General features: G+C 52.7%; 1 protein-coding gene across 1 annotated transcript in view; it reads left to right on the top strand.

Annotated features, from left to right (window-relative positions):
* CHRDL2 (chordin like 2) overlaps window positions 1-15,985 on the top strand; it is a 27,934-nt gene extending 11,949 nt beyond the window's left edge. Inside the window, exons 5-11 of the mRNA XM_019471450.1 lie at window positions 1,934-2,027; window positions 3,153-3,208; window positions 4,566-4,734; window positions 5,654-5,848; window positions 8,596-8,778; window positions 13,415-13,507; window positions 15,900-15,985. Of these exons, the coding sequence (XP_019326995.1) occupies window positions 1,934-2,027; window positions 3,153-3,208; window positions 4,566-4,734; window positions 5,654-5,848; window positions 8,596-8,778; window positions 13,415-13,507; window positions 15,900-15,979 (870 nt within the window). The 3' untranslated portion in view covers window positions 15,980-15,985. The remainder of the gene's footprint in view (window positions 1-1,933; window positions 2,028-3,152; window positions 3,209-4,565; window positions 4,735-5,653; window positions 5,849-8,595; window positions 8,779-13,414; window positions 13,508-15,899) is intronic.
* Window positions 15,986-16,320: the final 335 nt, after the last annotated feature.

The following is a 16,320-nucleotide window of genomic DNA, read 5'->3' as shown; positions in this document are numbered from 1 at the left end:
TTGGCTGGGGGAAGCTGCTTGGGGCGGCTACAGCCTCTGCCATAAAAAAGAAGAGGGTTGCAGACTTGGCTTTCACTGCCCATCGTACAGAGCCCTTGGATGGGACCAGGCTCCACTGGTCTGTGCTTTGCTTGCAGCAAATAATTTGACTAAGCTTGGCCAGGAAAGAAAAATGTGTGAGGGAGCCCAAACCACCTCCCTCTCTCATGCCAAGAGCATGCACACGATGGTTACCATCAGCTGATGCTTGATAGTAAAGTATCCGTGATACCAGGATAGCTGGTCTGAGCCTTTGGTGCTTGTGCATGTTTTGGAGCTAGGTGGCTTGGAGCTAGGTGGCAAGAGGAATAGCTTAGACGTAGAAATTATACAGTTTTGAGGCTGGTTCCTCTCTGATGGACCCCAACTGGATGCCAGCCCACCAGGCTAGGGACAGACGCCAGGAAGGAGCCCTCGAACCCGACTGTACGTGCCCACCTGGCCCTGCTTCCCCACCCCATCCGCCACCGTCCCCAGGAGCCTGCAGACCTACGTGTCCCTCTCGGAGGCACTGGCTCTCGCTCAGGCTCTGTTTATTCGGCGGGATAATGCCTTGGATACGAAGGGGAAAATAAAAGGATGGCTGTGGAGCCTTGCAGCGGCAGGGTCTCACCGGGCTGTGTCTGATGTTGTCAGCTGCTAGAACAGCTGCGGGAACAGCTGGTCTAAACCTCTTTGAAAACCGCCCTGAGACCAGAGCCTCCGGGATAAATCCTGCTTTTTATGACATTTGCTCTTTCCCGCCCGAGGCAGGTCTTCGCCGTAAGCTGCCGGTCAGAAGGAGAATGAAGGAAGAGGCTCTGTGGCCTAAACCCTGCTCCCTGGAGGTCTGGACCCCATGGAGGTCCCTGAAGCAGAGAGCAGGGTTTGGTTTGCAGCGACCTCCACCAGATCCTCTCATTTACCAAACTTTCTTCCTCCTCTTCACATCCCCTGCACAGCGGCTTGGCTTCCTGATGGTAGAAGAAGCTGCTGTGGTTTGGTTTTCTAAGGAAATCCTTGGTTAACCTCTTGGTTTTGGTTGACTGAGAGCTTAGGGATGCCCCAGAGAAAACTGCTGCATGGAGAAGAGGACCTTGCTGTTGAGGTCTGGCTGCTGCTGGGCTGCTGAACATCCTTCTCTACCCTTCCGCAAAGCAGCAAAAACATAGCCCTGCAGCAAATGGGTGCAAATCCATTGACTGAAGCGGGGCTGGGATGCACTAAGGTCAAGGCTGGCCTTGGCCTGTGGTTTTCAGCTGGAATCACTACAGCAATGATGTTTTCCAAACTACCAAGCCAGTGGAAGAAGGTCTACACCTGAACGTCCATCCACAGCTCTCGACCCAGTGTCTTTGTGTGCTTGACTCTGGTGTTATCGAATAACCCAACACAGAGGGAGGGCAGAGCTGCGGCGTGGACCTGGGTCTGGGTTCGGCATCACGCTTCCCCTTTCCACCAGTCTCCTCCAGGTCCTTGTCCTGGGAGATGTCAGAGAAAAGGTTTTTGTCCCACTTCGAGTTGGTGGGTGTTATGCAGAGTTTACAGGTGTGTGGTGGCTGTTTCAGATCCAGTAGCACTAACGGTGCCCTAGAGCAAGGCACTGCCTCCCTCTTTTTGGGGAAGACCACTCCACTCATGAGCACGTGGACTGGCAATCGGTGAACCAGCCATGCTAGGAGAGGACACCATCCGCCATGCTATACCCCGCAGGATGGAGAGCGCGGCAGGGACAGATTTTCAGCTTTCATCAGTTGCTAGGTGATTGGTGATATTCGAGGATGGACTATTGGGGTGCTTATGATTTATGCTAGATCTCCAATTTGAAGTGCTGGCACCCCAACACGGAGGACGTACAGCCCTGTCTGGACCTTGGTAATGCTGACAATGCTTTTTTTATCTCCTGCCCTCCTAGGAAGGCCAGATTTACTGCGGCTTGGTGACCTGCCCGGAGCTGTTGTGCTCCTCTCCCCTAACCGTGCCGGATTCCTGCTGCCAGGTCTGCAAAGGTAATGAGGGGCCCAGGAGCTGCTCCTGAGCGAGGGCTGGGAGACCCCAGCTGGTTGCCACCAGCTGGCAGGAGCCATTTCAAGCCACTTTAGCAGGATTTTGGAAGCCTGTGCTGTAAATCAGGCCACTTGCTGTGTCTTGGTTGCACCAGGAAACAAAAGATGAGGGCTCATTCTTTTTCTTGCATGCTTCTCCTCCCACACCTAGTTGTGTCCTGCCTCCCAGCAGCCCATATGCTGGCTAGGGCTGAGCTCTTTGCCCTGCCACTGGTGCATCATGCAAGAAATATGACCTGCATGGAGGGCAAAGTCCTCCAGACCACTCACCCACCAGGATGCAGATGGTTGTATGGACCATGTAAAGATGGTGCATGCTGCTATTGCTCCAGGGAAGTTTCCAGGACAGTCAGGGAATCCCCCCCACTTCCACCCCAGTACAGCATGGCTGAGTTTCACTTCCACAGCTCTCTGTGGGGGAGAAACTCTTGAATTTGCTGCTGGTTCCCCTGACTTGCACCTGGGAGGGTGAGGAGAGGATCAAGCTCCATGTCTCCAGATGAGACGGACTCAAGAGCGAATGGGCAGGTTCACACCTTGCTGACAATGAAGTCACAGCATAAAATGACTTTAATACGAACAATATTTATGAAGCTGGAAGGCCATGGTGGTCTCCTGGCCATGGCCACATAATGACCTCCTCCAGGTGCCTCCTCCAAACTCCCCCCCTCTGCAATTTGTGCTCCTCTCTCCTAGTTTTCTTTGGTGCAGTTGGGGCATGTCATTGACTCGGTGACAAATGTCTTTGGATTTCTTTTTAATGCCAGATCATCCCCATCATGACATACTCTACCTCTGGGGTGTTTTCATGCCACCTAACTTCAGAAGTCTGCAAAGCCATGTCTTTCTTGGAGCTGAGCTCTTGTTAATAGTGGGGATAAAAGGGTTTTTGGGGTACGGCTCCCATTTGCTTTGGGTGATGTCAATTGCATAGTCAAAGCTCTTCTCTCCAGACCTCGCAGGTGGGCCAGCACCCTGAAGACACCTGCTTTTAGTCAGCTGCACCCCAGAGAGCAAATCCTCATTCAGCCCTGCAGCATTTCACAGGACAATGGTTTTTCCTTGCAGATGGCTCATATGAGAAGTCCACGGAAGAGGAACCCCTGCAGTTAAACAGAGGTGTTGTACGTGAAGTTTGCATTTTAAAACTCAGATTATTGCTTCTAGCACAGCCCCATTAAACAGCTCAGAGAAAGCCATTTGCCCTTGGCCATAGTCTTCTACAAAGAAATGACCCACAGCAGCTCTAGGAGGGCAGTCAGTTCCTTGGACAGCAGAACCACAGACACCTGGTTTGCAGATGAATCGTGTCTGGGAGTTGACTTTAGGTGAGGGCTATCAGCATGGGCTGAGACCTCAGACCACCAGGGAAAGACTCTTGTCCTCTTCCTCTGAAGCATCTCTGATGTCTTTGGAAGAGCAAAAGACCTGCAGGAGCTGGAAATCTTGGGCACTTCTCCTTCTTGTTGGCCAACCTGGCTGAGGTTGGCCAGTAGGTTAAAACAGCCAAGGAACATGGACAGAGCAGACTCAGAGGTGACCAACAGCCAGACGTGACCCTTATCCATAGAGTCAGATGGCCCAAATCTCTCTTTGGGGGCTTTTGCTTCAGGAGATGGTGTCTCCTCTCCACCCTGGGCTCAAAGGTGTCTTGCCTTCCAGTCGTAACTCCCACAGAGCAGCCAGCGCTGGAGCTGGCCACCAGCGTGATTTCCCCAGGCTGTTTGTATCGGCAGCCCCAGCAAGGAAAAAGTGACTCCTTGGCTGCCGAGGGTTGATTCACGGTGACATTTCAGAGCTGGGCAGCCCATGCCAGGTCTGTGGGATTAGGTCACTTACAGCTCCTGGCCCTGCCCTTTTCCATACTGCTGGGTGAAACGCCAGCGTCGCACCTCCACCACCTATAAAACCTCCAAAATAGACACAAGGGGACCCTTTGTGCTGCATGTCTTGTCCCAGCAGTTTGCTCTTGGAAGCCCAGGATGTTCCTGAGATTTCAGTCCTGCTGGCTGGCAGCCCCACGCCAACCCTCCTGGTGCTCGCCAGGTGAGAGGGCAGGATATGGCCCATCCTTGCCTCTCTGATCCTGTTTTGGGATGCCAGTCCTCAGTTTCCCAGCAGGCATCTAGCGAAGACCAGCCCATTTCCCTGCCTGTGTTAGTGATGTAGGACCTCACATTCTTCTCTGAGGGCATTGGGTTGAGTGTGGGAAGAGAAGGGTGCTGCCCCAATGAGGGTGACCCACATGCAGCATAGGGAGGACACCAGTGTGGGGCATTGACACAAACTGCTCAGCACCGCTTAGGCGGTGGCAGGCACCAAGATGGCTCCCAGGTCATTGCTCATCCCTGTGGCCTCTGGACCTTCCACTCCTGATGGAAGGTGTGCAGGACACTGCATGGCTTTTTCCAGCATGCTTTGGAGTGAGAACAACCCAACTGCCTGGGTCTGAGTCCCCTTCTTTTCTCTGACTGCTCACAGAGGCACTCGCAAGACCAGTGCTTGGGGGAAGCGATGGGCAGGAAGCCACCCGGAGCCACCGAGTCCACTGTTCTCAGTTCTTCCCTGGAGTTCATTCCCAGGAGCTTCAAACCCAAGGGAGGAGGTGGCACCACCGTGAAGATCGTCTTGAAAGAGAAGCACAAGAAAGGTAAGGGATGGAGGGGCCAGGCAGTCTGTACATGACCTAAGGTGACTTCTCCAGGACTTTGAATTCTCCAGGGAATCTGTTTCAGCAGCCGATTTCCACCATCAAGTCCTACTTCCCACTCCTCCACAGCCAGCCTCACCCAGCTATCTCAGCCCTGGTGGCCCAGAGCCTCTTGACTGCATGAATCTACCACTTTCCAAGAAGATTGGTCCTTGGGATGTTTTGGAGATCTGGGACCTGGAAAGGGAGGTGCTCAGCTGGAAGGCTCCACATGGTCCTTCCAGGACAGTGCTGCAGAGGGACAGGATGTTCCTCCTTGCACCTACCCGCCATGTGCTGGGTCTGTCCCAGTGCTGTGGTCTTCCTCCTGGAGGAGAGAGTAGGAAAGTGAGATGAGGAGGCAACCCCATGAAGCCAAAGGGGAAAAGACAGGTCCCTTCTCCTCTTGGCGTCTCTCCCACCACTGTGTCTCCAGAAGGGCTCTTTCCAGTCCTTGGAGGTGAAGCCCTGGAGGAAATTTTGGGACCTCCAAAAATTTTCATGGAGGAGTCAGCAGGTGGCACTCTTCACTGTGGTTCATGCCTGTGACAGCCTCGGAGAGACCCTGGGCTTGCAGAGGCTGGGAGGCAGGTGAGGTCCTGCCCACACTTACCACTCTCCCCCACCAGGGTGGTTGACCCCAGCAGCCTCCATCTCCTGGAACCTGGTCCCCCGGCCCCATGGCACCTCCTTGGTGGTGTGGCTGCAATATCCCAGTGTCCGCTGTTGCTGGATGTGCTGCCAGAGGACCATGCTCCTCAAGACAGCAGGACCATCCATTTCTGAGGTGGTGAAATGTGTTGAGCTCCACCAAGTCTTGGGCGTACAAAGAGGAGGAGGATTTATTTCCACCAGCAACTCTTTTCTTTCTCTCCTCCAGCTTGTGTTTACAACGGGAAGACCTACTCCCACGGGGAAGTGTGGCACCCCGTCTTCCGGCTCTACGGCCTGCTGCCCTGCATCCTCTGCACTTGCAAGGATGGTGTCCAGGACTGCCAGAAGATCACGTGCCCCAAGGAGTATCCGTGTGACTATCCAGAGAAAGTAGATGGGAAATGCTGTAAAATATGTCCAGGTAGGTGAGATCCCACCTGCTCCTGCAGCTGCCTTCCAGTTCCTTCCTTTAGCCTTCGTTTAAAGCCCAGAGCAGATGTGTAGGTCTTCAGATCACTGGTGACTTGAATTCAGGGCAAGCACTGATGTAAGTGTTGGTCTGTCTTGGAGGGCAGCAGGACTGACCCAAGGTGCATCTGTTGGGTGGGTGTAGTCTGGAGAAAGATGCCCAAAGAAGGGACATGCTAAGAGTCTTCAGACAGATAGAAGATGCTTTCTGGGGAGAGGATACGGTCTGTTCTCCAGACCTCCAGCTGGGACAAGAAGTCATAGGGTTAAATTGTGGCAGCTGAAATGTAGGTTTGAGATTGGGAGGACACTTCCCGGGTGCGGGGTTACCTGTGGCACTCATGGTTTTGTTTGAATTTGAGTTGAGGTCCCCATCCCTGGAAGGGGAGAGTTAGGCACACAACTGTTGGGGTGGGCCAGGTAGAACTGGGCTGGTGCTGAGGCTGGGATATGGTGGAGAGGACGCCTTTTTTTTTCATGTTCAATGGGTTTTGGGTCTCTCAGTTGCTTCCTGGTCTTTGCAAAGCTGTTTATCTTAAACCACAGACCTGGCAAAGGTGTGGCAGGGCATGAGATCTTCTACTGTTCCCACTGGAGAATGTTTTCTAGGCTATACCTCTCTGTACTATCATTTGGCAGTAGACGTTTAGATGATGGACCACCCACTGCTTCCCTAGAGAGACTAAAGATACCGAAGTCTCTTTGAGCCCGACTGCAGATGCAGCAATTTTGCTGTGCGTTCTCCTCTGATGTGCATCTTCAAGGTGGTTTCGTGGAGGGGTCTCACCAGGGAGAATAAGCAAGGGGCATTGCCACATTTAAGAATGGGGGCAAACAGGCTGCAAAATAATTTCAGCTGTGATTTTCAAGGTTTTCCAGCCTCTGAGCAGGGAGGTTCTGGGATGGCCTCCCCAGGGGAGCGAAGGGCAGAAGCTCAGCTTGTTTTAATAAGGTTTCTGGTATGTTTATGAGCAGGATTTATGACATGGTGCCTGGTGGGAATGGGATGTGATGACTGAGCAGAGCCCTTCCAGTCTTGCATTCCCATTATAGCGGGTCTTTCTGGTTTAAAGTCTACAACTTTCTCTGCTGGGATCTCTTGTCTGCTGTTCAGTCTTCATTTATATCCAGTTAAACACTCCGACCCAGCCAAAATTATTTTCTTCTTGCTTTCCAGTACTCACAGATAGCAATCACACACACATACATACTGCTCAGCCAAGTTACATGCTTGTCCTCTGTTTCACTGCACGGAGGTTTTGCCCATCTTCTTTTTCCAGGCAGTTTCCATGACTGTCCTCCTCTTCCTCCTTCGTACCCAGTAGCTTGGAGAGAAACGCTGGGCGATTTCTGTTTGCAAAAGGGATCCCGATCGAAGGGGAATTGCTGCGAGGCATTGGTCGGATGGGGAAACCATCGCGGCTGCTGGGGGCAGAGCTAGCGGCCGGGACCCCTGGGTCCCTGCTCCTCCTCCCCAACGCTGTTGGCCATCGAGTGGCTTGAGCGTGAAGCTCCGAGGTTGTTAAATACCTGTTGTACCTGCGAAGACGTGTGGTTCCTTCCCTGTCGTGAAGGCGGGGCTGCCTCGATCGATGCAAAGAGCAGCCCTGGAATGGGTGAAGTTTAATGGTCTGGGATGGAGGTTTTCCTGCACCTGGACCCCGCGGTGGCAGGGATGAGGGTGGGGGGCTGTGGTCGTCCCCCTTTGCATCACGCTGAGTCTGCAGAGCTGAACGCTTGTCTTCCTGTTGCTGAAAAAGCCTGGCTTTGCATCCCTTTAAATTGGGATTTCCATCCCCTGTCCGAGAAGAGTAGCTCAGGACCACCCCAGAAAGCACAGGGGAGAGCAGAATCAGGCCTAAAATAACTGCCCTACTAAAATAAACCCCACGCGTCTATTTATAGCCAAACTTTCTTTCTAGTAGTGTAAAAAGCTTCAGCATCCAAAATGATGGGGAGAACAAGGCTAAATTCAGCAGAGCTGGGCTCCTCTGCGTTCCAGGGACCACAACCAAAGGCAATAAATCTCCTTCCAAAACCATGGGGGATTCTTAATTACTCCAGATACATAAAAAAATTTTAAAAATTAGCAGCTCTCCTTTACCAAGGGTGTTGAAAAAGTCACGTAGGGTCCCGCCGGTGCCCCTGGTGTGGGTCTCCCCGCCGTTGCACCCCATGCGGGGAGGGGGCTCGGGCTGGGGCTGAGCCCACCCGTGGGGCTGTGCTGGGCGTGCTGCCCAGGCAGCCCAGCCACGGCGCTGGCTCCCGTGCTGCAGGCTCATCCCTTCACTTCGCTGACGTTCCTCCTCCGGCAAGGCAACGGGAGCGAGATGGGAAGCGGGGAATCCAGCCTGGGCTTTGCAGTGATGATGGCACCAAGGTCCCTGCAGCGGGTATGGCGGATCCAGGTGGAGAAAATCCCCCTTCCCTATCCCTGCTGGCATAGAGGCTGCCAAAATCAAGGGGAATGGAAAATACGGGGATGAACAGGTCCACAGATCCTTTATCGTCATCTCCCTTTGCTGCTGATCTCGGCGCTGGGGATCGGACCCTGGGAGCCAAGGTCCCATTCAGAGATGCGGCTGCGCCACATGGCATCAAACCCAATGAGATGCCTTTTCCTCGACTCGGGTGCTGAGGCGGCTCCTCCAAGCTCCTTCCTGCCCCTGTTTAATGAACTCTGTCCTTGTTTTTGCCCAGAAACCAGAGTCAAACCCACCGATGAAGTAGTCACCACCCGGTGTGGCAAGAACCCCAACCGTGTCCTGGTGTACATGTTTGTGCCGTCGAGCTCAGAGACCTCCAAGGAGATCCTCAGGACGATCGCAATTGAGAAGGAGCCCACGGAAGAGGTGGAAATCTACAACTGGAAGCTGATTAAAGGTGAGCACCGTAACGAAACCAGCCAGCAACGGAGGGCGTGTGTGTGGAAACCTGTTGCTTTCCAAGCTTTGTTCAATTTTTCAGGCTTTTTTCGTGGTGCTCCAGACCTTGTGTAGTGAGTTGAAACCTGCTGACACCAGGTTGGCTTTTCTAAAACTCCCCCCCTTTCACACTCCTTTGCTGCAGTTGCACACAGACCAGGGGCTGGAAACCACTTTTGGCCCCAGTGTATCCCGCCACAAGCTGCAACACCATCCAGAGGCACAGCGTGTGGGCAAACAAGGCAAGGGCCATGGGGCTGCTCCTCCAAACCTGCCCGCTTCCACGCCAAACGCACATGGAAAACAAACCAAAAAATTGTTCTGGTCATTCCATATTTTTGCTTTTACTCTTTTTTTCCCCCCAGTCCACCCATCACTGGGAGCAAAGCTTGCAGAGCTGCTGCAAAGGTGCACGCGGGGGGGTATGAATTGCCCCCAGCCCACTTTTTGGACGGGTGGATTTGGATGCTCCTGTTGGTGTGTCCTCCAGAGGTCAAAGCATGGCAAATACACCGTCAAATGACACCAATCTCTTGCTCTGTCCCCGTACCTTTAGCTTTGCAACACTCATGGACCAGAGGAGCCTATCTCTACTAGAGACGCTTGGTCCAGTAGGTATTTGTGTTTTGTTTCTCTTGGGCCCGGGAAAGCATCGCAGTGCCCCAACCCCGAGTCTCCGTTGGACGTACTCTACCCCTTGCAAAAACTTGTGCCTTGAGAACTTGAGGTTGGTCGTACCCTGCCTATGGATACAGTGGCCCTCAGCCCGTGTAGCTGGGTGTCTTCTGGACATCTGTAGGCAGATATTCTGGTCTCCTGGGTATGTTCATGTCTCACCTCTATCCCTAAGGAGACCTCGGCCCTCCTGGGGCTGGCTCTTCCCAGCTGCCGAGGGTGGGCACACTTGGATAGTAGCCGGAGAAATTAACTCCTGAGATGGAGCCCTGGCTGCCATCATGTTTCCATCCTCCCCCTGCCATCCTCCGTCTTCCACGGTGCCCCTCTCCCTGTCCTCCCCCCTGCCTCGGCAAAGCCTCCTTCACAATGGCACCTTGTAGCTGGAGGACAGCTCTGAGCCTGCACTGTCTGGGCCCCACCATTTCCTCTCTTCGCTCCTTGGCAGAGGTCGCCACCCAAACCTTCTTGCCACCTTCTGAGGCCAAAAGCTTTGCGTCTGCACGGAGCTCCTGAGCCCTGCCAGCCAAGGACAGGGGAGGCCCTTGTCCCCGAGGCCAACACAGCTCTTTTGCTTGGCAGAGCAAAGTGTTACTATTGGGAAAGAGCATGAGCTCAGTCACATATGGATTCCACCTCTCCATGGTCCATCACTCTACCAACAGAGCAGCGTGTGTGGAGAAAAGAGGCTGCAAGTTGCGCCTGGAGCCTGTCCATCTGCCTTTGTATGGGCTTATGATACCTACGTGGCCTCATCTATTTCTGTGCCGGGACGGTTTCCTCCATGAGGCAGGAGGAGAAATTGATGCCAACACCCAGCCAAAAGCTTTACCCAGCTTGCTGGTGGTGCACGACCAGCCCCCAGCTGAGCGGCAGTGGGGGCTTCCCCGTGTTTTTAGGGATCTGAACACCTCAGGAGTTTTGAAATGTGACTTTCTGATGGTGTAGAGCAAGAATTATCATGGGGTGTGAGGACAACAAAGGAACAGGCAGGACCAGAGAGGGACCAGCATGGTTTGGAGGCTCTGTCGTTGACTCCTGCCCTTCACCCTGCCTCGCTGGAGGCCTTGGCTGTACTTGGAGGTGTGGTCCCCCCATGGATCTCTTTCCCACATTTACCCTGCCAGGCTGTTGCTTAGACGTTGATCAAAATATTCCTTTCTATCCTGAAAACCTGCAGCTCTGGGAACTTCAGCAATCCCCAGTGTCTCACCATGCTGGTACACCCTCGCACCTGGATTGGAGGAGACCTGCGGGGTCTGGACCAGCCATCCCCATGCTCTTCTGGCACGTGCTTGAAGATCTCCTGCCACGGAGACTCTTCGGCCCATCTAATCTCTTCCAGAGCCACAAACCCCTTCCTAAGGGAAGACTTTTCCCAACGTGCAGCTTCCCTGCGGCTCAAGCTCATGCCTTCTCATCCTCTCTACCGCGGGTGTGAAGAGCAGACTCCTTTCCTCTGAAGATGCCATCAGCTCCTGCCTCTGTCCTCTCTTACACAGTTTAAGCAGTTGAGTTTTTTTCAGTCTTTCCTTCACGTTAGAAATTTCTGGTCCTTTGGTCCTTCCCATAGCTCTGCTCTGGACTCTCTCTGTGTCTTTCTTGAAGTACAGAGCCCAAAACGGGGCGTGGGGCTCTGGTCAAAGGTTGTGTCCTGCTGCGATGGGTCTCGTACACCCATGTGCACCCATGCTCCCGTCTCCATCCACCCGCCGAGGCTTTGTTTTGCAGATGATTTAGCAACTCCTGAGACCAGTTTCTTGAATTAGACTCTCTTCACTCCCCAGCCGCGTTAAGTACCACGTTTAAAGAGTCATGTTGGTTCCCCACGTAGTCAGCAGAGACAAGCAATTACGATATGTCCCATCCACCCATTTTAGGATGGGTAGAGTGGCACTGTGGAAGAGCCTGTCTCTCCCTTGTCTCTGCAAAACTAGGAAAGATGAATTGCTCCCTTGCAGATGGGGCTGGTCCTTAATTAATTCCTTGTGCTCTACTGGACTCTACTTGTTTTTTGGTCCTGAGGCAGTGCCTAAAGCATAGAATCATAGAATCACAGAATGGTTTGGGTTGGAAGGGACCTTTAAAGGTCATCTCGTCCGACCCCCCCTGCCGTGGGCAGGGACATCTTCAGCTAGATCAGGTTGCTCAGAGCCCCATCCAGCCTGACCTGGAATGTTTCCAGGGATGGGGCATCCACCACCTCTCTGGGCAACCTGGGCCAGTGTCTCACCACCCTCAGCGTAAAACATTTCTTCCTTCTATCTAGTCTGAATGTACCCCCCTTTAGTTTAAAGCCATCATCCCTTGTCCTGTCACAACAGGCCCTGCTAAAAAGTCTGTCCCCATCTTTCTTATCAGCCCCCTTTAAAGCACCAAGAAAGGTGGTAAGTGCCCAACAGCCCCACCACCTCCCTCCATCTCATCCTAAACTTTGCAAAGAACGATCCTGCCTGTTGGACAGGACCTGCTCGCCGGGAAATGGCATCGCCCTTTACCACCTCCATCCCGTATTGCCTCTTCGGCGGGTGGCAAGCGCAGTGGGCTATTCTTATCTGCGCCGCCTCATGCTCTCCTTGTGCGTGCTAGAGCATCGTCCGCATTCCTCTGCTGCTCCCCAGCTCCTGGCATGTGTCAGAAATGACCGTCCGGGGGGCCAAAGGTCTCAGCCAGCTCTCCGAGGGCTCTTGGGTGAACATTATCTAGGTCGGTTGATTAAAAGATGTTTATCTCTTGTAGGTCTTGTTTAAAATATCCTCTTGGTTACTAATGTACTGGAAAGTGCTTCATCAGCCACGGGGACTATAAGCACACCCTCCTGCTCCTTTCTAAGTATAGACCAGAAGGATTTATTGAACACTTGTGCCTTTCTTGCGTCATTAACAGTTTTATTATCTCCATCCAGTATCTTCTTTTGTTACTGGTAGGACTTCTTTTCCTGACCCACTTGAAGGACTTATTAATAGTCCAAATATCCACATATTTCTCTGGATGTCTTTGACTTCCTGTATTAATTTTCCAGAGCCCATAACATCTCATTTACATGGATTGCTAGCCCATTCCCATTCGTTACATACTCTTTTATGTGTAATTGCTGCTGGGAATCGGGGAAAGTCTCTTTTAACCAAATAAGGGGGACCACGTCGCCTCTGACATCTGCCGGCAGTGAGATGCTGGACGCACGGGGAGTCTGGGTGAGAGGTGGGGAAGGATATGCCAGGCATACTTGCCCGGTTTGTCACGCTTTGCAGGCGAATACGAATATCGTAACCCCTAATCCTGCAGAAAGGTCACTTCCGTTGTTAAAGGCAGGTTCTGGTTTTCTTGGGTCAAACGTCTGAGTCAGGCACCTCCGCTAACAGGACGATGCTGGCACGGGCAGAAATATCAGTCTCTGCTGAGGTCATTCGTGGTTTTTTCTGTCCTGGAGGAGTTTCAGGGCTGGGGGCAGGGGGATGGAAAACATCGGTCCTCAGCTGCTTCCAGGAAAGGAAAACATCCTAGGATGCAGGGACCTCTGCGGTCGGGGAAGATAGGTGGTCAAGAGTGAGCAGAGAGGACGGGGATCCCAGGATCCCGTTGGTCTCACCTTAATTTCTCTCACGGTTTTGGGGGAGATCAGACCTCCTCCAATGCGAGGTGCTTTTCAGAGCAACAAAATCTTACTGCTTTCACCTGCTTCGTGCTGTTGTCCCTGCCGTGTTCTGATTTAACGAGCAGTTGCTGTTTTCAAATGAGATTTCTCCTGGTCCTTGGCCAGCCCTGGATTCGCTCCCAAACTCCCACCAGGACCCCGGGGCGTTCGGTGCAGCCTGTGTCCCTTTTGCATCGCAGGAGGGGACAGAGAGGTGTGCGTACAAACCCATCTGAGCCTCAAATTGAGCATCGCAGAGTCTGATGCCCTCTGTTTCTCTCTGCAGGGATATTTCATCTGATACAGACCAAGAAGATCAGCAAACAGGAATTCAAGCAAGAAGCGCAGAACTTCAGGCTGATCACCAGGACAAACGAAGGTAGGGAGAGAAAAATCCCATTTCCCCACTCCTCCGGCAGACCCTGCCCCAAACAACCCCGTGTTTTGCTTCATAAATCCCGGCACGGCGTGGGGAGCAAACCAGAGGGAGAAGGCTTGCGCAGACATAGCCAGGTCGGGGCTGACCTGTCTTCACACGCATATGCAACGCTCCTGGTTAGCAGTCACATTTTCACTTTATGGTATCAGAAAGGGCAGCCAGCTTTCTAAAAGTGGATGCGCGCTTGTGAAATCCAAAGGCTTTGTCTCTCCAAAGCCTGTAAAACTGTTTGATTTTTATATCTAATCCATCTGCTGTTACGGGGGAAAAAAAATGATGCAAGGGATTTGAAAAAAATAAACTCCTGAAATATTTTTTAAAATCATTCTTAATGTCCTTGGATGTGCGTAAATGTTACAAAAAGCAGGAATGCCAATGCACATGCTGAGAGTGCCTGTGCGGCGCGGAACTGCCGTGCTGTTTCCCACTGGCTGCCTCTTTGCCTGGGCTTGGTTAGAGTTTAACGGGTTAGGTTCGGATCGGAGCCATTCCGGTATTGTCCAGCACCCACTGGTCATCGGGTCAGCCGGGAACGGCGCTGCTGCCCGGTGCGTAGCAGCGCACCCAGTGCCCCAGGGAGGGCGGAGATTTGTTTTCACCTCCAATCCGTTCAAGAGAACATCTCTTGACCAAACCCTGGGTTTTCAAGTCGACCTGTCTTCACACGCATATGCAACGCTCCTGGTTAGCAGTCACATTTTCACTTTATGGTATCAGAAAGGGCAGCCAGCTTTCTAAAAGTGGATGCGCGCTTGTGAAATCCAAAGGCTTTGTCTCTCCAAAGCCTGTAAAACTGTTTGATTTTTATATCTAATCCATCTGCTGTTACGGGGGAAAAAAAATGATGCAAGGGATTTGAAAAAAATAAACTCCTGAAATATTTTTTAAAATCATTCTTAATGTCCTTGGATGTGCGTAAATGTTACAAAAAGCAGGAATGCCAATGCACATGCTGAGAGTGCCTGTGCGGCGCGGAACTGCCGTGCTGTTTCCCACTGGCTGCCTCGTTGCCTGGGCTGGGTTAGAGTTTAACGGGTTAGGTTCGGATCGGAGCCATTCCGGTATTGTCCAGCACCCACTGGTCATCGGGTCAGCCGGGAACGGCGCTGCTGCCCGGTGCGTAGCAGCGCACCCAGTGCCCCAGGGAGGGCGGAGATTTGTTTTCACCTCCAATCCGTTCAAGAGAACATCTCTTGACCAAACCCTGGGGGTTTTCAAGTCCCTGCTCCCAGGTTGGGTCTCACACCCTGACGGGGTCTCTGGCACGTGCCACCTCCTTCTTGCCTCAGTTTCCCCCGACAAATGACCCTGTTGTGAAAACATCCCTCTGCCGTTGCTGCAAGTTCTAGGAAAGCATTGGCCAGTGATTTCTTCACAACAGGAGATTAATTCAGCTAGAAAATATGCCCCCCCCCCGAGGATGACGACATTAGGGCTGCATAATCCTTGCTGGGGTTACAGGGGAAGCGACCACCTAGAGGGAAAGCACCTCCAGCCACCTCCTGCAAGTACAGGGATGCTGGTGTTTTGGGGGAGCAAGGAGAGGGATTGGGGAGCTTTGTGCTCATTTTGGGGGTGTTGCCCAGCTCCCACCGATGCATTTGCTTTGCAGGGAGTCTGCAGCTCACCAGTGAGGCCGTGGGGGGACTTAGGGGGGTTTCTTCTCCTGCAGCAGGACCTTCCCTGACCATACGTGGTCGCAAAGCCCTGCACGAAGAGCCAAGGCTGGGGCAGCAGCAGAAAAACGAGTATAGATGGGGGGGTTTTGAGCAACCCACCCCAAAGAAACGGGGCTGACAGAAGCCCATGGCCCATGAAACGTGAATTTTGGCTTTCTGGTGATGAGTCAGAGGACAAGCAAAAATGCTTCTTCCCCCTGAGAGGCAGGGAGTCAGCCCGAATCCCAGACATGCCGGGGGGGACACAGCCCTAACCGCTCACATTAAAGCATCCTTTGAGGAGGCAGAGAGGGGGATTTATCCCTGTTTCAGACTGAGCTCCTTTTCTTTTAAGAGCGTGCGAGTGGTTTCCAGGGAAAGCATTGGAAATGCCATTGATTGTGCTGTTAATTGCATTGCAGGAGGTATGTAGGGCCCCTCTTGACCTCAAGTACTATTTTAATTGCAAGATGGCCAAGTCTAAGACCAGATTACGTGGCCGCTGATGAGCTGCTCCGGCCACGGCCAGCGTTGCGGGCAGACCTCTCTCCCCACCTCTCTCCCAGCATGGTCCTCGTGGGTCTTCCAGCGTGGAGGGTGCTTACGCGTGGGGTAAATTGTGTTTTCCTGCTCCGAGGTTTGTTGCTAATGAGCGTCCGTCTCTGCTCATCCAGGTCACTGGAACATCTTCCGAGCCCAGACGTCAGAGCTGAGGATGACAGAGAGCCCAGAGAAAGAAACAAAGAACTTGTAAAGAAAAAAACTTTAACCTAGCTATTGATTTATCTACACACACACACACACATACACACCTACACATATATAAGAAAAAAAAAAAAAAGTTGCATTATTAAATAGACTGGCACAGCAATAAAGGATACACTAGTGTAAATTACAGAAATTCCAGCAAACGAACCAAATTGAACCGCATTGAAGCCACAGCCGTGGAGGTGCCTCTCTCCAGCGGGAGAGCACAAGAGGCCGGTCGTCATCTCCTGCTACCGAAGATGTCGGGTGTGCAGAGGGAGGAAGGGGAGATGGTGGAGATGTGAGACCTGGTGCGACGTGAAGAGGTGGGATACGTCCCCGACACCC

The sequence above is a fragment of the Aptenodytes forsteri genome, unplaced genomic scaffold (genome assembly GCF_000699145.1).
Source record: "Aptenodytes forsteri isolate BGI_AS27 unplaced genomic scaffold, ASM69914v1 Scaffold459, whole genome shotgun sequence".
In the NCBI taxonomy this organism is placed as follows: domain Eukaryota; kingdom Metazoa; phylum Chordata; class Aves; order Sphenisciformes; family Spheniscidae; genus Aptenodytes; species Aptenodytes forsteri.
The sequence above is the reverse complement of the archived record's forward strand: the minus strand, read 5'-3'. Positions and strand labels throughout refer to the sequence as shown.